The 17,782-nt window shown below is 37.0% G+C and overlaps 1 protein-coding gene across 1 annotated transcript; it reads left to right on the top strand.

Annotated features, from left to right (window-relative positions):
* The first annotated feature begins 353 nt into the window (after positions 1-353).
* On the top strand, positions 354-8,173 carry LOC114358257 (G protein-activated inward rectifier potassium channel 3). Its single transcript, XM_028312168.1, has 9 exons — positions 354-907; positions 2,898-3,024; positions 3,625-3,813; positions 4,158-4,229; positions 5,057-5,164; positions 5,482-5,588; positions 5,875-6,027; positions 6,461-6,580; positions 7,691-8,173. Exons 1-9 carry the CDS (start codon positions 354-356, stop codon positions 8,052-8,054), a joined length of 1,794 nt encoding a protein of 597 aa, XP_028167969.1. The 3' UTR covers positions 8,055-8,173.
* Positions 8,174-17,782: the final 9,609 nt, after the last annotated feature.

Here is a 17,782-nt window from a genome sequence, read left to right as displayed (position 1 = left end):
CCGTCAAGTTTCTGGGCCAATTTGATCAAAACACAATGGTGCCTGAGTAAATATGTCTTATCGCCAGCGGATAAGGTGTGTTATCACTTATCAGTTATCAGCTCGCCGCAGATAACTTTGGTTGCTCCAGGCCGAACACGAACATTGAAAATTATTTCCATTACAATATTTACAAAGATTTGACTTATTATTGCGTTTGAAATCAGTGAAAGTGACAAAAAAGTGGGTCAGAAATTTTTAGTGATGATACATTAACAAGGAATATTGACATAAAGGAATAAACGAAAATGGTAAAATAAACAAAGAAAGTGTTAAACAAGTGTTAACAGTTTCGAAAGTGTAAAACAATAAAAATGAATTACCACCCGCAGAGAAGAGGGAGTCGGACTTTGGAAAGGTCACTTAGCTATTCCGAAGCTATTGGAAACAGGGCTGACACTCCTCCGATTGAGATCCCAACCCTGGACAACACAGATGTATACTTCAATGAAGAACTAAAGAAGCAGTACAGGATCTCCCAAACTTACGTCGAAGGCAAGGAAATATCGTTCCCACCTATCCTGACAAATATCGACACGAATGACCCAGTGCCATCAAGTGGAGATGGATTGCAAACGGACTCACAGTATTCCAGTGAAGATGAGCAGACTGGATGCATTATGATGACCATAGATGTGGAGCCCGACAGTCCAAAGACTTCAGAATCTACAAGACATTATTCGAATGCTACTACTCAGCCGGTCAACAGTTTTCAGAGTCCCAGTGATTTTTACGATAAGATAGAGCGCGATATTGGAAATGACAATGATATGTATAGCACCATAGGCACGACGGACACTACTGGACCTTCAGCGTATACGTATTCGGCTCCATACACAAAGAGGTCAAAGAAAGGTACTAGGCATAGGTAAGTTTCTAACGAGGATCATTTACAATTGCTAAACTTAAGTTTAGCACTAGACTAACGCCCGTATTCACAAACGATGCTTGCTTAAGTAAAGCAGCAAATCGAACGCACAGCATTGAATAGAGCTACTATTGATTCGTGTGTCACCCTGTACGTCCACGCACACTGTGAGACCTCATAGTAATGTTTGTGAATACGGACATAGATTTTATACCAAGATCATAAATAAAGATTTGCATACCATTGGATAATTAGATTGAATTTATTGTTTAAGGATAGAGTAAATCAACAAAAATGACTGAAGTTTTGGGACGTTACAATGGCATAAGCAAACAGACAAGACAGCTACTTTCGCATACATAAATAAACTGTTATCAGAACAAAACCTGCTAAAATAAAAGTAGAGAGAAACAGATATTATCTCACATTTAAATTCCATCGTTCTTATTCAAAAGTACGATTGAAGCTGACTCATTAAGATAAATAAAATTTATCACTTTGGTTTCGACGAAATCGATAAAATATGACAGATTGATGTGGGCTTAGTATCTATTGCTGTTTCACATTACTTTTCGCGGCCTTCAGAATGATAGATGAGCCTGCATCTACCTACAGTTTTCAGGTTGAGGACAAAGTGAAAATTGTGGTTTATCTCATTCATATTGAATGTCTATTAACTCACAAACAATTAGATAAGGGAGAGTCCGCTAATTTGGACCAGTTTTTTTCAATCCCATTTTACACATAGTTTTCTTTTGTTTTTGCTAATGTCCATGGTATATAATAAAAGATAAATTATTCAACTTACTATTTCATAAGTATTAATTAACATGATTGTTGTATATTTAGCACAAATCAACAAAATACGAGCTCAGAGCTTCGGTCCAATTTAGCCAACCGGTTCGATAATTTGTACCACAGGGTTACTAAATTGGATTTCAATAAATTTCAAGCCTATAAAAAAACTATGGCAAAATATTATACGATACATTCTTAACAAATTAGGAAACGAAAAGGAACAGTAGTTAATAACATAGACAATCGATATTGTTTTACACGTTATCACGATTTTGAGTACAAGTTTTGTAATTCCAATTATCGTAACGCACACTTGTACCTAATCTACTTTGCCAGTATTTTGCTTTCATTTATTGTTAGTCAAACATAATTACGCTATTATAACTTCAAAATATGATTTACTAAAAAAAATTCAAAATCCTTTGGTAAAGTTCCATACAACTTGATGTGGTACAATTTAGCCGACTAGGTGATAGTGCTTTTAAAAAATCGGTAAAAAATATAGCTTATAAATACCGGAAAATGTTTCAAATAATTGTAATCCGCACTAATTTACGCTTCTAAATAATATATTAGAAACACCCTGTGATTCAATTTAACAAAATTACAAACTAAACATGCATTGTCAAAAGTTACTTGAAAACAATGAAAAAATACTTTTCAAAATAAAACACACGTGTTTGTTGTCACGGCAAAAAACACATGGCCGATATTAATTGAATTTAGTTGTGTATCGCTGAGTGTTGCAATTACAGACATTCAATAAATACTTTACGAAATATGAGGGTGGTACAATTTACCCGGCGGTACAATATACCGAACTCTCTGGTTTGTAAGGGATACCTAACCTCTGTAACAAAGTGGAACCAAATTTGTATGAATTATTTCACTATGAATTCATGAAATTATTATTTTAAAAAATGCGAACGTACTTCGTTTGTTTACGACTAAAGCTTGAGAGAGAGTGAATGAAAGCAAGCGAGCGGATCCTAGGAAAAAGATCTTTTGTTGTAGAAAAAGAAACTTCTTTTGTATAAAAATCAACAATAATATTGCTATTGCTGCGTTTTGGAATTAGAAAATTCATATTATGCTTTCGGTAACAAATCACGGTGATTTTTTTCATTTAGATGCCCCTATTCCTTGCATTATTCCTAAGGTACTCAACCACTATTCCTTTCTCCCGTAACAGACGCAAGCGCGGCCGGCCGGTGCGCTCGCGACGCGTGGTCCACAAGAACGGCGACGAAAACGTGCCCGTGCGCAGCAATATACCCGCCAAGTCCATCAAGTACATGCGAGACATCGTCAACACAGTCGTAAGTATTCCCTACAATTAGTTATGAGACCACTCTTTCCAGTCGAAGGATGAGGAGACATCCAGCCCTGAAAGGAAAATGAAGAACACTTGGCTACATGAGATACTACATGAGAATATCCTCAGCACAACATACATTATTGTAGCTTATTCTCATTACCTACTCTATGTAGAATTCAAAAGATATAAGGAGCATTTTCAAAACCGAACAAGCGCAGCAACGTTTCCGCCACGTCCATCAAGTAGGTCATCGTTAATACAGTCGTGAGCTTACGAGTGAAGTTCAAGTTAGCTCAAAAAAATATGCATGGAGCTGAGTATGAATATTTAAGAACACCGTTATTAATGAAATGCGAAGTTTTTAATGATCCGACATCTGCAAAAACTATTATTCAAGATTGAAGTTCACAAAAAATATTTAATGGCCAACGAATTCCAAAAACGACTGGTCCGACGCTCCCCACTTCTAGAGGTGCTTCCCACGACCTTCACCAGATCGTACGTCCTTCGAGTGGTAGGCCTGCCTACACTACGTCTTCTGGTCGCCACTTGAGAATTGCTTTCTATCTACAGCATTCTCAGTATCTGTTCTATTCCACAGATCAACAGCAAATGGCGGTTCCTGCTCCTCATGATGGTGCTCCTACACTTTGTATTCTGGTTCACGTTCGCCGGCATCTGGTACGCGGTGGCCAACTCCTACCAGGAAGACATTGGAGACGGGAAGGAACACTGCGTGACCGGGACTTCGTCCTTTGCGGGGCTCTTGATGATGTCCGTGGAAACTCAGGTAGTTAGAAAAATTTATTTAAACCGCTAAATCAGAAAAAAAATTAAGCAATACAGAGGGCCGAACTCAAGTAAAATAAGAAAGCACCAGGCAAAGAAGAAGGCGGGAAACTTCGCGAAAAATACCGGTATCTCAGGACAAAAGTCTTTGACCACTGTGAGTTGCCAGTAATGGCATACGAAAACGGAGACGTGGTCACTTACTCTGGACCTCATAAGAAGGCTCAAGGTTACCCAAAGTACGAGCAAGTGAGAAGAGCACATGATGCTAGGCCTGATTCCTTAAAAGTTTTTAATTTTGAATAAATAATCCAATCCAATGAAACATTTTTTTTTACTTTCCAGATGACAATCGGCTATGGTGTCCGATTTCCCAATGAAGAATGTCCTGAAGCTATAATAGTCATGGTTCTAGAGGTAAATATGAATTTAATAAGATGACGTAGTAAAAATTTCATAACTACTACAAGAACCGATCTATTCTACTGTAAGGTGTATCCATGGTCCAGTGTTGTTTCTTTTCAAACTTTCTGATTTTCGTTTACAGGTACATAGTTTAAAATGACTTAATGAAGTCCCAGTTCAAATAACGTTGCAGACAGAAGAACATGCCAGAAAGTCAAGCCGATTAAAGAAAGACTCGTGTGATCATGAGGGCACCTTAAGCTGTCGGTCTGATTCAACCACGTCAGACGTCTTTGTCGGTTCATAAATTATGATCAATTTACGGACGGAAGAATTAAATTACTAACATTCACAAATAATATAAAACGCATTAGGAACTTCGTAGTTGGTGTGCATTACCTTTACCACATTACCATGATGCATGGCATATACACGTGCTACACGCCAGGGGATTGTTCCCTATGGAGGTCAAAGGAAGGAGCCTATGTAGAGTTTATTGATCTATGGCTGCCTATTAACAGAAAGGAAGTGCTAAATTAATGCAAATAATACACCATGTAATAATCTCCATTCGATCCGAAAAGGGGTTTTTCTAGGGCTCAAATGAAACAGCACTTTGTATGGTATCAACATCGAAATCTCAAAAAATTAATGATTTTAACCTTTACATGCTCGCAGTATACAACAATACTCCTATCTGTACGTTTAGATCTATTACTACGCAACTGATTTTAATGCAATTTTCAGCAATAGATAGAGCAATTAAAGAGGACGTTTATTACTCAAAAGCCGGTCCGGATTCACTAGTGTTTTTAATTTATTTTCCAATGTAATTCCAGATAGTAGCCGGGACAGCTCTCTCGGGCGGTCTAGTCAGTTTACTGTACACAAAGCTGGTGCGGCCCAACAGACACGTCTCATCGGTTGGGTTCAGCAAGAAAGCTACGGTGAGCACCTTATAATTTCTTACGAAAAACGTCTGTGTTCGGTGGCTTGGTATGAGACTCTCTCGAACTGGAAGTTCTGGTCTTGGAAAAGGTGGAACACAGATCAAATAATTTTGTATAAAACTCATAAAAATCTCATAAAACTCATTTATTTCTGTAAATAGGCTTTAAAAAAGCACTTTTACGTACGTATATTACTCTTACTCACATAAAAGAGATTGGATCCCATAACACAGGCAACCCTAGTCAGTCAGTCACTTTATCTACTGTTTACATGTAAACTTTTGAAATAAAGATTATTTATTCATCTTCATCAGGTATGCCTCCGTGACGGTGAGCTCTGCCTTCAGTTCCGGGTGTGGGACCTTCTAAACCTGCACATCATCAGCAGTTCCATCACCGCGTATATACTGAAGCCCATTCGGTAAGTAATGACGTACATTATTTATATCAGCCATGATTCAGTTCTCTCCTAAAGTCAAGTCTTCAAGTTGCTGCTAGTTTTTGTGGAGTACACTTTTTTCAGCATATTTTTCAAAATATCACATTTACGAGTAGGTACATAACGTACCGGTGCTTGGACTTGGACATAGGACTTGCTTGAATCGCACACATTTTTATCTTAAGACAATCTTCAACCTCATTATAGCCCTACAAAGTCTTAGCTTTAGAATAAATCAAGTAGACTAATAAAGTCCCTATCATCCCAGGACATTGGAAGGCGAGCTGGTGCACAACTACATTCACCAGCTGAAGCTGAAGAATGCAACTGCGTTCTTACTGTGGCCCATCACGGTGGTTCACGTCATAGACGCAGACAGCCCCCTGTACGAGTTCTCGGCTGAGGACATGATGGACTATAGGTAATGTGAGGAGTCTAGGGGAATGTGAAAGAGAAAGACGTCACTTTTGGACCTGTAGTAAGAGAAAGAGGACATTTTTCAATAACTACAAAAACGTCCAACTTCAGCGTGACATAGTCTACATTTTAAACCTCCCCGTTATGAGTGTAGTACCACAGAATAACTACTATTGTACGAGTAATAGGAACTAATTTAAAGAATAGTAAAGTAATAATACTATCGTCACTAATACCTATTAGAAAATAGGAACTCTAGTTTGTCTGTTACATTTCCTTGCCTTAATCCGTACTTTATTTAATCGATGAACTACCTTCGATTAGTTCATTTGAAAAAGAAGGCTATCGTCTGTCGCAAAAATATTGAAGATCAAATCGATTTTTGAGTGTCATCTTAGAATCTTACAGTTTTCATAACTTCTTGTTAACTGTTGCAGATTCGAAATAGTGGTGTGCCTAACTGGATCTTCGAAGAACATGGGCACAGTCACGCAGAGCAGGACGTCCTACTTGTCCAAAGAAATCATTTGGGGATACAGATTCAAAAATGTATTAACGTAAGTAACATGACTGTCAACAAAGTAAAAAAAAGATACTATAGCCTGACCAGGAACATAAAAACCCTCGCCATGTTGCGGAAAACTAATGGTACTAATTTCTTTTAATGGCAACATTAACTGAAAACTTCATTGACGTGTCACCTTGCATGTCAATATTAAACTGTCTATTGCTGTCAAAGTGTAAACAAACTGTATTTTAAATGTGTGCAATTGATTTTGTGAATTAAATTGCTAAAAACTTTTTATAGACGTGAAAGAAAAGTGGTTCACAATGTGTTAAAGTATTTGTCGAAGAAAAATACTAAGGGTTCGGACAATATTTTCATTGAATAATGTTTCCGACAAAGGTTGTCAAATTGACTGACATGTTTATCGTGTAGTACAGTCCACTATGAAAATTAGCTGTGGTTTGTTTCAACTACCTATTTTAAAGTTTTTTGTCACTTACAGTGTTGAATTTTAAGAAATTGATTGGGAAAGAAGTACCAACAGAGTTTGAAGCGTTCATGAGCAGACATTGCAGTTGAATATTCAAGTTGCGAATTTGATTATTGATGAATAATAAATAAATCCTACTAGTTCGATTGATGGTTTCATTTAATTTATTTAAACCAGGTTACCTATAATATAATCTTAAATTCGTTAATTTATGAAAATATCAAATTAGCCCGTAATCCTTAATCCTGATACATAAAGTTAGCCTATTAATTTTAACACAGGTACGACTGTACTCAGTGTTGCACTATCAAACGCAATTGACGCGCCTCTATGCCAGGGTTTTTATGTTCCTGGTCAGGCTATACAAGACGAGTTGCATTTATAACTTGCACTGTAAAAAGTTATCAATAAGATTTTATGGAGACTCAGACTCTAAGGGCCCTCGTCCACGCCCACGGCGACTTTTGGCGACTAAATTGCGTTAGTCGCATTTGCAACGCACTACAGAAGTGATGCCAACGCGCTACTAACACGCTACAGCAGCGCGACTGCATCGCTACAAAAAATCGCCGTGAGCGAGGGCCCTAACTCTTCACGACTCTAAAAATAGCACTTTAAATTCCCTACAAATTCTACACCTCACTCAAAATGACTCCATATTAATTGCAGATACTCCAAAAAGAAAGAATCCTACATCATCAACGTGGACGAACTAGACACTGTGGAACAAGTCCCGACGCCTCTCTGCAGCGCCAGCCGGCTCAAATGCTTCGAAGAGGACATCAAGTCTTCCGACCAGGTTGTCTCTACCCCTACTTACTTGTCCCCTTCCCCTACTTACATGTCCCCTTCCCCTACTTACATGTCCCCTACCCCTACTGAACTGTACAATGAAGACTCGTCTCAGCCTACCGAGTCGATACCGTCGACTCCGAGTTTCAGCAGAAATGGAACTCAGAGAAGTTTTGGATGGAACTTCAAGAAGTATCCCACAACAGTTGTGCAAGGCAACGATGTTACGAGCCACTTTTGACTTCGTATGTAGAGACAAACTATAAGAAATGAAATATGTTTTATTTTGCCCGCGGCTTCACCTGCGTGAAATTTCGTTAGTCACAGATCGTCATAAATTATAGCCTATAATATGTTATTCTGGGTTATAAACAATAATACTGTAAAGTTTCATTAAAATCCGTTCTGTAGTTTTTGCGTGAAAAAGTCACAAACATCCAGACATCTTTCGCATTTATAATATTAGTAGGATTAAATTTTATGGAAGTAAATGACTATTTCTGTGTATTATGTTATACTATTTTATTAGATTGTTACAATTACCTACTTATAAGTCTCTCTCTTTACTAAAAGACAAAAGAAATAAGGTGAAAAAAAAGGAAACTTTAACATAAAATACATTTAAAATTACTTAATTTTGAATTAATACTCACTTATAACAATGATTTTTTAGGCATTGCACTTAACGGTATATGTGTCGAATAGTTAATAATGTATCATAAGTTTTAACTGAATTATACGATAATTAAATAAAATAAGATTAATTGTTTCATTTACATTGCCCTTAATGTGAAAAACGTTGGTCTTGAACCAGGATTTGGAATGTGACACCTTTGCCCAGCAGTGGGACGCAGTGGTAGTGTAAATAGCGTGTATTGTGGAACGTCACAGCGCGATATAGATAAAACAGAAAGAAAAGGTGGGACATTTATTAAATGAGTTTTTAACAAAACATCGTAACGTTCTCGTAAAAACAACACATAGAGAAAACTTACTCCATAGATGAAGGGGAATCATGAAAAAGACAAATGACTCCAACACTCTCATTTTGAAACGGACGGATGGTTGGAAAACCCTAATGTAGTATTTTTTTACAATTCAAAAATTAAGATATCCCGACTCTACAACAAGTAAGTACTCGTAGACTGCCAACGCATTCATTACAATTTCAACAAAGCAATCATACTCTCTGTATTTCAAATCTAAGTGGAACGTTTCAACAAAGACTCCTTGAAACAACCTTTGACTTTGAGAATCCGAATGTTTATTATTTATGCTCATCTGAAAGTAACATTTATTTATGTTACCTGGAATATTAACAAAGAGCCGATTGGAGAAAATAGAGTTTCTTTTGAAAATAGGACTCTGTAGGTATCATAGTAGAAAACTGTTATAGTCCTATGCACATTGCATTTTGAAAAATTTGAAGTGTGGAAAAATGCGTTTCGGGCCCTTTTTAACTGTCAATACTGGCTTTCTGAAAGATTCGACCCACGACACGCAATAAATGTAACTTTAGAGAAAAGCAATCTAATTTTACAATCGCTTATAACGGCTTGGAAAAACATGATGTAGAGTCTCCACAGACTACACAGACTTTTTATTGGCCGATAGTTTGTTTAGCTTCCTAATTTGTATAAGTATCATTCTGATTAATAGCCTGATTAAAATATCGGCTACTAACTTAATACTCGAATACTACTTACTACTATACTTAATATACTTAATAACTACTATACTTAATAATCGGCTTACATACTTTTGTCTGTACTCTACAGAGACTCTAAGACCCCGAGGACTCTTGTAGTCTGATAGTTTGTTCGATATGATAATTAGTATGAACATGTATGAAAGTGGGCCACATTACACCGGTTTTTCAAGTATCCATCGATTCCTCATACAAATTGGAAGCCGCCACCAAAAAGTCGATAGTCTATGGGGAAGGCACTGACCAAGTAAAACACTAAACTTATACTCTGCCACTCGTCAAAGATGAAGAATCACCTTTTAAATGAAATTACACACATCAAACAAGCTCGTAATAAACGAAACCCACATAAAACAGCGTCTTATTTTAATCAAGCAATAAATTAATAATCCGACCGTTACTTTCGAGCGGGCGAACAAACAAACAAAGTCAAGTATACGTACGGGTATACAGGGTGGAAACGATAAAAGATCTCACTGGATTATTTCTTAACTATACAAGATATCGAAAAACTAGTTACTGATCCTGAAAGTGCTTCACGAGCTCTATCAAATGTATCAATAATTGGTTACAGAATTAACTGGATCTATTCGAAGATTCAATGTTTCCAGCTTTCATACATTTGATACAGTCACCTGTCTTTTCAAGTTGATTTGAATTTTCGGACAGATTCAGTTTACTATGTAATCTATTTATTAATACCGTTTGATAGAGCTCGTGAAAGTCGTTAAGCACTTTCAGGATCAGTAACCAGTTTTCCGATAACTTTTAAAGTTTTGAAATAATCAAATGAGATCTTATCGTTTCCACCCTGTATACGGTCGATGACCGGGCTTTTTTCGAGTGTTCCGATATTATTTATAGATGGACTGCAAACGATTTACTCCATATGCGGAGTTTGTGTCAAAACAGAAGCGTTTTAGGGTTCCGTAAGAGCGGTATTAGAACGGACCGAATGTAGGTCATTCACGTGTGGCTGTGGCAAATCGAAGAACAGAAGTTTTCTATGTTAACCTATTAGAGTATAGGTAGGTTACAAGTAACAAAAAAGTGTTAAATTCAAGAATTACTATTGTGGTGAACCCACTCGTAACATTTACGAGTAGCTTACCAAGAGGGGTTAACGGGATTATTGGAAATTTGTAAATAGAAAAATACTAAAATTCTTTAAAAAAAATTGGTGCCTCATGCTCTGTTTCTAATAGTAAGTTCTTGCTATCGATTTGATGCAATATTTGATTTGACTTAAAATGGGTAGCCAATTCTCTTCCAAAGAAAACCTTGGAAATTCATTGTAGATTAAGTAATCATTAAGTTCTACAAAAATATACGAAACCCTGAGTACGTAGGAACTCAATTAAACCCTGGCATTCAGCAATTACAACAATCATATGGCGCTAGCCCCACGCCGAGCAGAACTAGTATTTTTGAAACAGAGAAAACATGCCTAGATCTTTTACAGTTTTATAAAGCAAATGTGATTCTGTCTGTCTGTTACGTTTTTAATCGACTTCAAAAAAGGTTTTCAATTCGACTGCATGTTTTCAGTGAAAACTTTTCATACTTAAACCGACTGAAGTTTGAGGAAAGAGTTTGAGCTTTGAAGAACAAGTTAATAATGCTAGCTAAGAGTACTCTTTGACGCAAAGAAAATTAAATGCTAATTATTAATTAGAAAACAACAATTTACTAATATTTTTTTATATGTTAATAAAGCATATTATTATCTACAAATTACTAACTAAATACATTCTTTTAACTGCACCTCACAAGATTGGAACCCGCGTCCGGCACTCTCTACAAAACAGTCGTGTACAAACTATGGCGCGTGTTTATAACACCAATTGTAGCAATTTGTACGCAATTGGATCGAGTGGCAAGTGGGATCGCTTTATTGTACACGCATCACATCGAAATAAACGCTGTGGCTTCTATTGCTGTTGTAATAGAGGCTATTTTGCAAAAACATTGTAGTCTGACGGGCGGGCGACTGTACGATGCGCTTGCGATTATGTAATGTTGTGTTTTGTTGGCGTTTGAACTAGACCTTGGGAGATAGCTAAAATTGGCTTTTTAAATTAAATAGTCCTATACTGTTGAAATAATAGTAACGAACTTTATTAAGACAAACTAGCGGCCGCCCGCGACTTCGTACGCGTGGATTCCGTTTTACCCCCTTAGGGGTGGAGTTTCGTAAAATCCTTTCTTAGTGGATGCCTACGTCATAACATCTACCTGCATACCAAATTTCAGCCCGATCCGTCCATTGGTTTGGGCTGTGCGTTGATAGATCACTATGTCAGTTAGACAGACAGTCAATCAGTCACCTTTGAGTTATACATATACATACTCGTATATTTAGATAAGGGATGAAAGAGGGGGCGGAAGTTGAGATTTTGGTAAGAATACATACTGTGACAGACTGCACTGTACACTTCTGGTACACGTAGACCTAATACGTAAATAAATACGAGAATACACAAAAGTTTGTCATAATGATTTTCGTTACTCTATCACAGAAAAAATATCGAACTAATTTTGATGGAACACAGTAAGAAACATAATAAAAAAGAAGCAAATAAAAAAACATCTTTGTTTAGATGAAATCTCTAATCGTGTCAGTATTTTTCCTCATTAACACATAGTGTCGTATTAGTTTTATTCCATCTCTTATCTTTTCCCGCGATTAGGTACCACATCGGCGTATTTGAACTTATCAATACAAACGAATTGTTTGTTTATTATAAACAGAGCCGTTTTTGTTACAAATATTTTGATAGATAACATCTTGATAAAAAATCTCTCCCAAATTTTTACAATAGAGACAATATTAAACTTTTTTCCTCTGTGTTAATATGCTCTTTGAATATTATTTATAAAGTTAACGGAACTATAGGTAAGAAACTTCGAACTCCTCCTATGTTCTTCTGATTAATTTCGTTGCAGGTTCAATGACAGTTTAACTTTCCTCCAGGGCAAACTTGACCTTCACTGTTTGGGTACACACAGGAATAGGCTAGTTACCTTAAAAAAAAATTTTAGTCCGTCAATTTTAGTATAAAAAAATATTGGACATGTATATTTTTAATAATTGTCAATCAAACAAATAATTACGAAATTCCGCGCGACGTCACAAAGTGCTGCACTTTTACGCACTCACTGACGTCACGAGCCTTTTCTTTAGAACTTTGACACGCTTTATCTCTTTACATTTTCATTAATTTTAAAAAGTGAAAAATACGTGTTGAGTAGTTTTCAATAAGCTAACTGACGGACTAATTAAAACTCTTGCTTTACCCAGGCAACATCCCTATTGCAGCGGTGAGAATATTCCCTTTATAAGTACGTATATAAAATATTTATCTAAAACGCAGCTACTTATTGCCTATGGCTAACATTGTAAGACGATACTGCCTCAAATAATACTTCTGAGAAAGTAAAGTAGGTCAATTACATAATTTCCTCGACACCCGATACTGTAAACACGGCCAGCTGATCGTGCCAATATATTGTTTTGACTAATGCTGTGATGAAACTAATCCGTTTCAAATGCTACTACGAATTAGTGATTCATTAACTCTTAATTTATACATAATATTAATAAATTATAGCACGTAATAAAAGGGACACTGAACTTGTCATCCCAAACCGCAAGAAGTCACAAGTTGATTCTCAGTAAAACCAGAGTAACGCACCTCACCGCTAATCCCCGCTAAATTTTGTCAATGTGTGCGTGCGCGCCGCATACGTATTGGCGCGCTCACATTTAACCGCGCTCGGGCGTTTCTATGAAGATGACCTACTCATTTGTATTTACTCTGGTAAAACACATTGAACGCATACTGAGATTAAAAACACCAAACTTTTTTGAGACAAATAAATAACTACTATCTATTCCATTCAACCTCCATATACCTATCTCTATCAATACTCGTATGTACGATTGCGAAAGCTCTTCTATCTAAGTATGCGACTAAAACAGGGTCTCACTTGAGAATCGAATCAAGGAACTCTGGATTGAGAGAAATCCAAATCGGCATTGCGATTTCCAAGTCGTTAAACTATTGTTCATCATCATCATCATCATCATTTCAGCCATAGGACGTCCACTGCTGAACATAGGCCTCCCCCAATGCTTCCTATTGTTACTTTGATCAAAAATGAAATCAAATCTAACGACACCACAACCTAAGCCGTAAAAAAAACATTTCCTATTTATCACCGAAATCAAAACAAAATAACAATAGGTACAAGTTCAATGAAATTCCTAAAATGTAATGACTAACAACACAAATATCTGCAATTCGTCACTATCCCAACTAATATTATAAATGCGAAAGTAACTCTGTCTGTCTGTCTGTCTGTCTGTTACGCTTTCCCGCTTAAACCTCGCAACCGATTTTGATGAAATTTGGCATAGAGATAGTTTGAGTCCCGGGAAAGAACATAGGATAGTTTTTATCCCGGTTTTTGAAACAGGGACCCGCGCGATAAAGGTTTTCTGTGACAGACAAAATTCCACGCGGGCGAAGCCGCGGGCGGAAAGCTAGTTACATACATAAACAAACCAATCTTGAGCCAATTGCGATTTGTTACGACCGCGTGAGATGACGAATTAAAATTATTCATTATTACCTACTCAATGGTGTATGACTGCGCAAATGTTACGAAACTGTATGGCAGGGATGGCGAACCAATGGCACGCGCTACAATATTTAGGGCACGCCACCAATCACTCCAAAATTCACTATGAAATAAAATAGTAAATTATGTTTTGAATGAGGGCTATATTTGCCCTCATCAGTTGGCGCCACTGTAGAGTAAGGTGCTGTAATGCTGTCATTCGCCAGTGCAGTGGCGCCACTTGTACGATGCCTTTTTTTTTAGAAAAGTGGCACGTTGCCCCATAAAGTTTCGCCGTCCCTGCTGGGTTATATATGGTTTAGTTACAGTCAAAGTTCATAAATGGTCTCGGATAACATTCCCAGCTGGGGCAAAAGCTCTTGTTAGAAAAATGTCGGTGAACGAACTACAATAACAGTTGTGGTAGCGAGTTTGATGCTGCTAGGGATAAATTTCGGGTACCAGAAAACGCAGCGTGGGACGTCCACGCACAAGGTGGGCCGACGACATCACAAAGGTAGCAGGAAAGCGCTGGACGCAGGCCGCTACCAACCGGGCAGCATGGAGAGCATTGGGGGAGGCCTATGTTCAGCAGAGGACGTCCTATGGCTGAGATGATGATGATGATGAGGGATAAATTTTATGAAGATTATAAGAGAGCATTCTTAATAGACACTACGTATTATTTATACATATTAAGTATTTGTATTGATTATAAGTTTTAACACAAAGTAGGTAATTTATGTGATCAATGAAATTATAATTAATATTGAATTCTTAATTATGAATAAGACACTGCGGTACATGAGAGAAGCCCAATTCTTTACTCTGTGACTGTGGTCTGCTACTGAGTCTACGCATACATCGCATCGAATACCTAGCTAGAGCGTAGTTTTCTTACTAGGTACATGATTGTAGAAGGGTATGCAGATAATAAACAAAGATATTCAAGGAAATGCACTTAGACGTGCATATCTTTAATAGGTACTTGATTAGACCCAGACACGCTAAGTTTGTTTTGATATCTATCATTTATCAGATAGACGTCGAGTAATGTTTAAGAATAGCACACCAAAGTAATCAAGGTACTATGGCAACTTTATACAGTTGGTTTATTCAGTAGATCTCAATAATTTCAACAAAAATGACATTTTGCAACAAATAATAGTCAATGTGTTGTATGATATATCTATTCTATACGTGACATGAACGTGACTTATTTATATTTTGGAGCGGGTAAATGCATATTTTCTTTTGCTTTCAAGTAGGCTTGATGAACACGTAGCGACAGGCAAATTCCCAACTCGTAGGACAAACAACCATAGGAAGAGTCATTATCATCATCATCCGGACAATATGGTCTCCACTACTACATTCCCCAAGCTGACCAGATGGATGGAGGAAATCGTAGAAAGATACATTACAAAAATGAAATTTTAGAGTGTATACAGGATGTCCCAAAATTAGCACGTCACTCTGGCACTGGAGGTAGCTGAGTCTAAGACGCATCGAACAAGCCTAATAAAGTTTCTTAAGTTTTAAGATATGGCCAATTTTATTTATTCATTTCCATAGAAAATTTTGATGAGTTTTGAAATAATATGACTCATATTAGTTATTTTTAAAAATGAAACTTAATATACCTACTTGTTATATGCGTCTTAAGCTCATTTACCTCTAGTGTCACTGGGACGTGCAAATTTTGGGACACCCTATAGATTTCCGGATGAGACTCAGGGGACAAACATTCTACTTCAATAGATAGTAACACAATATTTGTTTAGATCGATAAGTATAATTTTATCAAATAGCTACGTCAAGTACCTAGTTCCTATCATCGGCCTAGCCTACTCTAAACATGGATGACTCATTGACTGTAATGGCTATTTTATGTTACTCACTGACCAAACAAAAAAAAATGATCACAATGCAACTTTTGTTTAGTTATCTATTTAGTATTTGTTTTTAGTTTCTTCTGATTATAAGCGAATCACTGCCGATCAAACGTCGCCACTAGCGAGCGTGTTAAAAAATATATGAAGATTTTAGTTCTTGAGTTTCCGCTAGGGGCGCTGTACACTCCGTCATACATTTAATGTCACTTTTTACGCAGTCGACATCGAATGCGTTTGACTAAATTTCACGCGGTTGAAGCCGCGGGCAAAAGCTAAACCTATACAGTAGAGTAGAGCTAGTAGTAGAAAACAGAGCTGCATGCAAACTCGTGTTGTCTACCTTATAAATACTTAAACTAAATCCAAGGCTACGGGGATTAATACGCAGAAACCTTATACAGCATGTAGAAAACATTGGCTTCATCAAATGATGTTTTTGCACAAAATTGACTTTTAGATGTCACAGGTAGGCACAGAATAAAATATACTTCATAGGTCCCTAATGCCCAATGGGAAATCCTCAATGGGACCCTAATGCCCTAATATCCCTTTGCCGTCAGTCTTTGTCAAGAGTACCTATCTCATAAACTTAGTTTACAAAAAGTAAAGAGAAAAGTATAACTTTTATGTCCAGCTAAAAATAACAAATATCTGAAAGCTGTAGTAGCTGAAAGTTTTGTAATGGTGGACTTTCTACACAAAAAATAAATCTGCAACACCCTGTATATGTGCGTCCATCGTCAACATTTATTGTTCCCCGAACCGTGATCGCTCTTACTTGGACGGGGCACGAATACGAAATAAAGGGCCTTTGCTCTCTTCTCGTATTACCATAACAACTTATTCTTAGTCCTATTCTCAATGAGAATACATAATGCGTTTCATAATAAAAAAAATGGGTTACTGATTGACGTTTGAAGTGTGACCTGCGTTAAATACGCCCGTATTCACAAACGATGCTTGCTTAAGAGAAGCAGCAAATCGAACGCACAGCGTTGAATAGAGCTCTGTGATTGGTTCGTGTGTCACCCTGTACGTCCACACGCACTGTGAGACCTCATAGTAATGTTTGTGAATACGGGCTTCATAGCTCGTACACAGATTTGCTTTCTAGAAGTCAAGAAAGATCACAGTTTTTCAACTTTTCAGACTTCGATTTCTGTTTAGGCTATGAATATTTTTATCGCTCTTTTCTGAATTTTGTTTCAGTCTACCTATTTTTGGATTTTAATCAATCTAATAATTTAAAACAGCCTGTATATTAAAGAATAAACTATCAATAGTAGGAAGTGCAAACCTGATCATGAAAAAGGTCAAAGCATATGGTTATACTATACATATAATTATCAAATTGGGCAATAAATCATTCTAACTTTAGCATTTACGATCATTTGTTTTTGATTTCCAGGATAAAAAACATGTTTATTACCAAGAACAATGCATTTAACATTTAGGGGAAATGCACTTTACACGTAAACACTTTTGTTGTTTTAAACAAAACAGATCGTGATAAATATTTGGAAGTATTATTGTTTATGTTCTGTTCAATATCAAGTGAGCTTATTAACATTAATCAGTGTGCGATAATGACTCTTGAAATCTTGAGATTGAGCCAAAGCACACGATGCGTTGCGGCTGCGCTGCGGTACGACACACCGCTGCGTCGTCTTGCAAAATATCTGTGGCGGGCACACGATCGAAATCGTTGCGGTGCGGCTCCGCATAGTGTGCTTTGGCTCTTAC

The sequence above is a fragment of the Ostrinia furnacalis genome, unplaced genomic scaffold, assembly GCF_004193835.3.
Source record: "Ostrinia furnacalis isolate ACB-3 unplaced genomic scaffold, ASM419383v2 OfSCF3824, whole genome shotgun sequence".
NCBI lineage: Eukaryota > Metazoa > Arthropoda > Insecta > Lepidoptera > Crambidae > Ostrinia > Ostrinia furnacalis.
This window is presented reverse-complemented; position numbering and strand designations above follow the sequence as displayed.

Coding starts and splice junctions, on each gene's coding strand:
- LOC114358257 (XM_028312168.1), top strand. CDS start 354: ATGAATTACCACCCGCAGAGAAGAGGGAGTCGGACTTTGGAAAGGTCA. Junction 908..2,897: donor AAGAAAGGTACTAGGCATAG/GTAAGTTTCTAA, acceptor CTCCCGTAACAG/ACGCAAGCGCGGCCGGCCGG. Junction 3,814..4,157: donor TGATGTCCGTGGAAACTCAG/GTAGTTAGAAAA, acceptor TTTACTTTCCAG/ATGACAATCGGCTATGGTGT.